At 38.2% G+C, this 7,850-nt stretch overlaps 1 protein-coding gene across 1 annotated transcript; it reads left to right on the top strand.

The window, feature by feature from the left end:
- Nucleotides 1-6,767: 6,767 nt before the first annotated feature.
- Nucleotides 6,768-7,608, top strand: LOC133327760 (uncharacterized). The gene is made up of 2 exons (XM_061536302.1): nt 6,768-6,782; nt 6,892-7,608. The coding sequence occupies exons 1-2, from the start codon at nt 6,768-6,770 to the stop codon at nt 7,606-7,608; spliced, it is 732 nt and encodes a 243-aa protein (XP_061392286.1).
- Nucleotides 7,609-7,850: the final 242 nt, after the last annotated feature.

Raw genomic sequence — 7,850 nt, 5'->3', positions numbered from 1 at the left:
ATTTAGTCCGAATGGGATTATAAATGCGACCTGTACTTTGTGATTCTATGCAGAAAGTGATTCTATGCATTTTCTCAAACATATGTACAAATACATAATACCCTGTACCACTGTGTGGTGAAGGGTATAATAACCAATTACAACTAGTAAAATTGAAAACCAGTAAAGAAAGTAGTAAAGTCGGACTGGGCCGACTATATGATACCCTTCACAACTTTATGTATATTGTACATATGTATTCTAACAATTTCAGGACAATGTTCCCTCAAAGTAACATGCACCTTTCTGCAACCTATGTCAAATGTAATTTCAATCGGGCAGATTTAGAATCGTTTGCGTACAAAAGGACACATTTATGGAAATCGATTTATAGCAAACTTGGTATACGCTATTCAGTATGCTGCACTGTTAAAAATGTAGACTCAAAAAATTTTCTGTCAAACGGACACATTAGGAGTTTAGTGCACCATTTACCTAAAATCGGACGAAAATGTATATGTGGGACTTATATTTATATCTGAACCGATATTCTCGAAATTTAACACACATCATTCTAGACTTAGTTTAGTACGCCATGCCAAATTTTGTGAAATTCGAAGAATATATAGGGACTATGGTGTGCTATTTACATAAAATCGAATTATATCTGAACCGATTTTCACGAAACTTTAGCACACATTCTGGACCTAATTCAGTATCCTATGCCAAATTTCGTGCAAATCGAAAGATATATGGGGACTTTGGTGCCTATATCGGTCGAAAATATATATGGGAGCTATATCTAAATCTGAACCGATTTTTCGCTATTTCAATAGGGTTCGTCATTGGGCCAAATAAGTGTCGTATACCAAATTTCATTCAAATCGTATCATAAATGCGACCTGTACCTTGTTTACAATTTAACAACCACAGACGGACGGACGGACATGCATAAATCGACTCTGAAAGTGATTCTATGCATATTCTCAAAAGGAACCCTGGGTTTATCTCGATTCCTTTTGCCTGTTATGCAAACAAACATATGCAAAAAGACATAATACCCTGTACCACAGTGTGGTTAAGGGTATAAATGTGCAAAAAATCACAAAACACTGAATATTTATTGGAGGGCATCGCCACGTGTGGGCTATACCAACGCATGGACCGATATATCCCAGTTTGCAACATTTTATATATGGACAAACTGTAACATACATTTTAGCCGCGTAAATTCAATAATTTAGAAAAAGTTTTAAACTAGCGGAATGAGAAGAAGAAATTTTTAGTCATCTTTCTGCGAATATGAAAACTAGTTTTGCATTATTGCCCTAAATGTTTTACTCCACTAATGTTGAAGATTCACTAAAATTTCGTACCTGTGGAAAAATAAAACGGATTACATGTGTAAATGCTAAGGCAGATTTCTGCAGAAATTTGCAAAAAATACGCATTTTCCTAATTTGAAAAAAATTTAATTAAAAGGACACATCACGCCCTCACCTTTCGTAGTTCCCCTATATTTACTATCGAATCCTATATTGCAATTAAACATCGATGGCGTGCAGCATATCGAATTAAGTCTTGATTGGTTCAGATTTAGACATAGCTCCCATACTTTACCCTAATTACCAATATAAGTAGGATGTTTAACATTGAAAACGGAATAAGGCCTTTATATAACGGAACCCCAATTTTTTAGTATTTTGAGGTTTTTATAAACCATTTCTTTGTGAAGCGTATGAAGATTCTACCCAGCGGAACATAATGGCTTATTTATTTAAAAAAGAGTTTTGCTTCCAATTTCGTTTGACTACATTTCAGATTACTAAGATATAAGTATGGTAAACTTGGTATCTCAGATTTTTAAGTTCATCCTCCAAATCCTTCGTGTAACTAATTACCAAATAGAGTTCCCCCTCACCAAATCTTTATTCCCCATACCTTCCAAAAATCATGTCAAATGATGCTGACGATAACTGTCATTTATAATGTGAAAATACAAATAACAACAATAACAACCAACAGCTGTGATAAACAATATGCAACAACAACATCAATACAATAGCGATGAACAACAAATCACAACAGAGTAAAAAACGAAGTTTCCATTGAAATTGAAAAATGTGGTTAAGCTCTTAGGATTTCAATTAAATAATGATGACATGATGATTATCCTTAATAATGAGAGAATGGAAGGGAACGAATGAATGAATGTCTGACTGGATGGATGGATGGTTGTATTTATTTGCGATTATTTACACTGTCACTTATCAACCAACGGCAGACATGTAAGCAAACAGACAGACAGAACAAAATACGCTCCAATTCGATAAGCCATTGTAGTGAAAGTATTTAAAATGCCTCATCCCCAACAATCGTACGTAGCATCGCTATTATTATAAGCAGGGTTGAGCTTTCATCGATCATGTTTAATTCATCAGCGGCAGTGTCGTCGGCGGAACCCTGTCACCGCATCATCTGCCTCAGTGAATGCAAAAATCTTACTGGATTGTTATATTTCAATCCATTTCTCTTTTCGACAAGTTAAGAATTTAATCCTCTATCAAATTCCAATGATTGACTGTAAAAAGTGAGAAAACTTTACATGTGATTCTCCTGGCTGGCTGGCTGAAACATGGTGAATGTCTGCAACGAACAATACCTTTTTAACATCTTGACACACTCACATATTTTTAGTCGTTGTAGTTTTTTAAAGTGTTATGGAAGACGGGTGACAAATTGACAGTTTTACGTTTGGAAGGTAGTTGACGTTATGGTAGACCTTTTAACTTAGACATTCTTAAGATGTCTACCTTGAATGTAATATTTTAAATTTTAGAGGAATTAAAAAATAGAGGAAAAAAAGTTTGGAATGTTAAATTAACAAGACCAAAATGAATCACAACTTAATAAATGTTGATGGGTTTGATAGAAAAATTGTCCATTTTCAGTTAGACATGCCCAATCCAAAATATATATTTCTCCATGACATATGATGGGCTTGCCGTTATATGAGGGCTACCCTACCAATATTGATCATTTTCGGTAGGAAGATTTGACACCCAATGAGAACCAAAAGTAGCACATTGCAGCCAATTTGGTTCGAAAACGTGTCAAAAATCCCCATAACACCGAATTGTTGAGGGTACCTTAATAGGGGGACCAATATACCCCATTTTCAATACTAACTATGCTAGGAGCAATAGCAATGCCATTGCAAAATTTCAAATTTCTATATCAAATATTGTGATTTCTGTCGTGATTTTAACAGACGGACAATCAGACACGCATAAATCTGTATGTAAACCGACTAACATTAATCCCTACACATGTCATTTTGCAACCTATGCTAAAAAATGGTTTAAAGCAAACTTGACACACGATATTTTGTATGCTGCACTGTTTCAGATTTAATCTCAATCAGATACCCGTTTATAATTTGGTGTACAATTAACATGAATAGGTCGAAATTATATATGGAAGTTATTTTTTTATTTAGCTGGCTTGTGACAGAAGCTGAGCTTAGAATTTTTTTCCACGCGCGTCGGTCTATTGCGCAGTTTTTCCAATTTGAAAGACCATTTTCGGCAATGTTGTCTTCAACTTGATCTTTCCATCGTATTTTTGGCCTTCCCCTTCTGCGTGAACCATCAACTGGTTCGCTTTGATATGGCTTCTGGGCTGGGGCATCTTAATCCATTCTCACAACATGGCCAACATGGCCAACATGGCCAATGTAGTCGCTGCAGCTCAATACGTTTAACAATGTCGATGTCCGAGAATAGCTGGTACTACTCATGGTTCATTCGACGGCGATATTCACCGTCACCGCAGCTCGGCCCATAGATCTTTCGGAGAATTTTTCTCTCAAACACTCCAAGAGCTGTCTCATATACTTGCGTAACTAACATGTGTTGTTTCGTGTGCAGAGTGCCATTTCTGTTCACTTTTGCCTCTCGTATGACCTTTTCCAGAAGGATGTTAAAAAGGTCACACGACAAACTGTCACCTTGTCTGAATCCTCGTTAGGTATTAAAGGGCTCCGAGAGGTCCTTTCCGACTTTAACTGCTGATCTTGTGCCAGTTAAAGTTACCCTGCATAGCCGAATTAATTTTGCCAGGAATACCAAACGCTGACATGGCTTTGGACACCTCTGAACGAATATGGCTGTCGAATGCGGATTTATAGTCGACAAATATGTGGAATTTGTCGATGTGTTTTTCGTGGGGTTTTTCCAGGATTTGGCGCAGAGTGAAAATCTGGTAAATGGTGGATTTGACAGGTCTGAAGCCACATTGGTATGGTCCAATAATGCCATTGACCATTGGCTTCAGTCGTTCACACAGTATGCTGGATAACACTTTTTATGCGATGGGTAGGAGACTTTTTCCTCTATAGTTTGCACATATCGTCTTGTCTCCTTTTTGTGCACCGGACACAGGATGCTGAGGTTCCAATCATTGGACATGCATTCTTCTAGCCACATTGTACTAATCAGCTGGTGCATGCTCCTTACCAGTATCTGACTTCCAGACTTGAACAGTTCGGCTTGTAACCCATCGGCACCTGCTGCTTTATTATTCTTCAGCCGATTGATTGCTATTCTGACTTCATTTTGGCAAGGTGGTATACACTCTATACCGTCATCTATTATCAGTTCTGGGGTATCCATTTCACTGCTACTATTTGATATCAGAAGTTTTTCAAAATGCTCCTTTCAGATCCTAAGTACGCTGTCTGTATCTGTCACCAGGTTTCCTTCTTTACATTTCTCCTCTCTCCTTTTCTCTCGATAGTTCTCCATCGCATTACGTGTTGCTACTGTCCGCAGGGTTGCCCTATACGCTGCGTTTTTCATATCAGTAGCATTACGACACTCCTGATCGTACCACGGATTTCTGGCTTCTCTACCATTGTACTTCTATATTATTATCGGAACCAGGGATGTTTTCGTCAAGCAGTTGGGTAAGTTGAGCGGAGTAGGCTTCTGCTATCTGCTGTGTTTGCAGCTTTTCGACGTCAATTTTCCGTGTTACATTAGATCGCACCTTTGCTGCTACATTAAGACGGGTGCGTACCTTGGCTGCCACAAGGTAATGGTCCGAATCGATATTCGCTCTCCGGATCGATCGGACGTTTAAAATACTGGATGAATGCCTTCCGTCTATCGCAACATGGTCGATTTGATTTCTCGTTGTCCGATCGTTGTCCGAAATCCAATTGGCCTTGTGTATATCGAGATGCTTGAATCTGGTGCTGCTAACTACCATTGCTTTTGCTACCGCGAAGTCAATCAACCTCATGCCGTTGTCTGATGTTTCTTCATGGAGGCTGGATTTTCCGACGGTGAAATTTTTCGTCGGAAAATTCAGCCTTTGATATTTTCAGCCACAGATATTTTCCCATCCGATTTTTGCATTAAAATCTCCTAGCAGACTTTTAATGTCATGGCCAGGGAAACGATCATATGCTGTCTCGTTTCATGGCAGCTATAATACAGGGCGTAATCATCTGATTTACTTCCATCGCATTTCCTGTAAAGCAATAATATCGGGAGTACAACGTGCGCACACGCAGATTCGCAGATCGTGAATTGAGATGAAAGAGGACCAAGATAAAAGAGGAATTTCGGAGAAATCGAAAGATATATAGGGACGTTGGTAAATCTGAACCGATTTTCCCCAATGTCAACACGGTTCTTCCTTGGGCCAAATAAATGAGCTGGGCCAAATTTCATCCAATTCGAATCAATAATGCGACCTGTACTTTGTTTACAATTTAACATGGGCAGACGGACGGACGGACATACATACATAAATCGACCAAAAAAGGATTCTAAGTATATTCTCAAATTAACGGATTAAAGGAAATAACATAAGCTTTAAGCTCATAAGCTTTATCTTTTAAATAACGTATGTTTTAAATTTCACCTAGAAATGGTGTATTCCGTTCCATATTAATAATCCATAATCCAATCATTGACACATTAATCGATAAGCCATATTTTGATCTTCGTCTATCTCAACAAAAATTGAAAACTTAATAACCATAAACATATTTCACAGATGGGCCGGTCTACCACAACCAGCCTAATAACCTTGTATCATTAAAATTGTCACCATATTGATGCCGCCGAAATTGGTGTCTGCACACAAACAAACACACACATCATTTATTCTTGGCGACCCTAACATACCAACAAGTTGAATAAACCGATTCTAACCCACATTCCAAAACTATTCGACTCATTAACCAAATGTGTAACTTCACAGCGTTTAAAAGCGTATTCCATATTCAAATAAACCCAGGCCAGATAGCACCACAACAACAAATTATTACCATAAAATATGCATTCTTCGGTAATAATTATGATAAGATTCTAGCCGGTGCCAGCAGACAATGGTAATCATTATGTAAATTGGTCCATTTATAGGCTACCAATCGGTGTGCGGCTGTTACTGTGTTACTTTGGAGGCCTAAAACTGGTTACGGCCTAATTGGTAGATCAAATGATTAACGCACGTAGACACACACACGTTGACTTCGTGACAATGGAAGATGTTATAGGTCATTTGTAGGTGGCATCCACTTAAAAAAACAAAAACTTCCGGTATTTATGGTCATAAATTATTATCGGAATTAAAGTCGGTATTTTAACAATGACTTCTAACGAGAAACATTTTTAAAATCGTTATTGCCCGGCGTTTAGTATAAATAATAGAGGCAATTTTTGGAGTAGGCATAGACACAATTCGTCTACAGCAACAAAACAAACAAACTAATCAAGATGCGTGCTTTCATTGTAAGTGTGAAATAAAGTTTTTCAATGAAAATATATTTTTTAAAATTCAAAATATCCTAAAAATATTTATTAAAATAATTTAAATTAATTTTTTTTCTATTCATTGTAGGTTTTATGCTTGGTTTCGGTCGCCTGTGCCGACAAATTGGGTTACAACTACAAACCAGTTGATCACTCCAGCACAGGATTGTCATTTAAACCTGGCACTGTTGCTACTGGAACTATCCAGACTCCATTCGTTTCCTATGTTTCCCCAAGCAAATATTCGCCTCCTTCAGTCTCTGGCCCTGTCACCAGGTCCGGCGGCGTTGCCCCATTCACCGCCCCCGTTGAATACGAAAAAGAATTCTTCTCATTCTCCGCCCCTGAAGGTGAATTCAATGACGCGGAGGCTGCTCAACGTATTGCTGGTTCTCTAAAGAAAGGTCTCCGCGTTATTTTCATTAAGGGTCCCGAAAATAATGGCCTGGAGAATGTTGCTCTTGCCTTGGCCAAACAAGCTGCCGAACAAAAGACCGCCATCTATGTCCTCAACAAACAAACTGATTTGGGTGAATTGGCCAATAAACTTAATGCCGTCAGCAAGAACAACAACAACAAACCCGAAGTTCACTTTGTCAAATATCGCACTCCTGAAGATGCTGCCAACGCCCAAAGAGCTATCCAAAGTCAATACGATTTGTTGGGTGGAAAATCTCTTAATGTCAATGGTGGTGTTGCTCCCGTTATTAACTTTGCTTCTAAAGCTACAGTTCGTGCTGGTCCTGAACCACAAGTTCCCCAAAATAAGTACTTGCCTTCATCTTTGTTCCGTTTCCGTGCTTAAGTGTACAGTGATGTGAGCCAAAGAGATTTGTTGTTAGAGTCATTGTTATTTCGTTAAATATATTTGTAATTGTGAAAAAATAAATTGTTTTTGAAAATTAAAAAAAAATTCTATATAAATAGTGTAATGGGATGATAGCAACGGCTCTGGTTGGCTTTAACATGACGAAGCCCTGGCTTATCTTGGTCGCTCTTTCATCTCAATTGTGGACCCTGACCTCCCCGCGGTGTCATCGGTGGGAA

The sequence above is a fragment of the Musca vetustissima genome, unplaced genomic scaffold (genome assembly GCF_032173495.1).
Source record: "Musca vetustissima isolate MV318-11 ecotype Yass unplaced genomic scaffold, APGP_CSIRO_Mvet_v1 utg516537, whole genome shotgun sequence".
NCBI classification, from domain to species: Eukaryota; Metazoa; Arthropoda; class Insecta; order Diptera; family Muscidae; genus Musca; species Musca vetustissima.
This window is presented reverse-complemented; position numbering and strand designations above follow the sequence as displayed.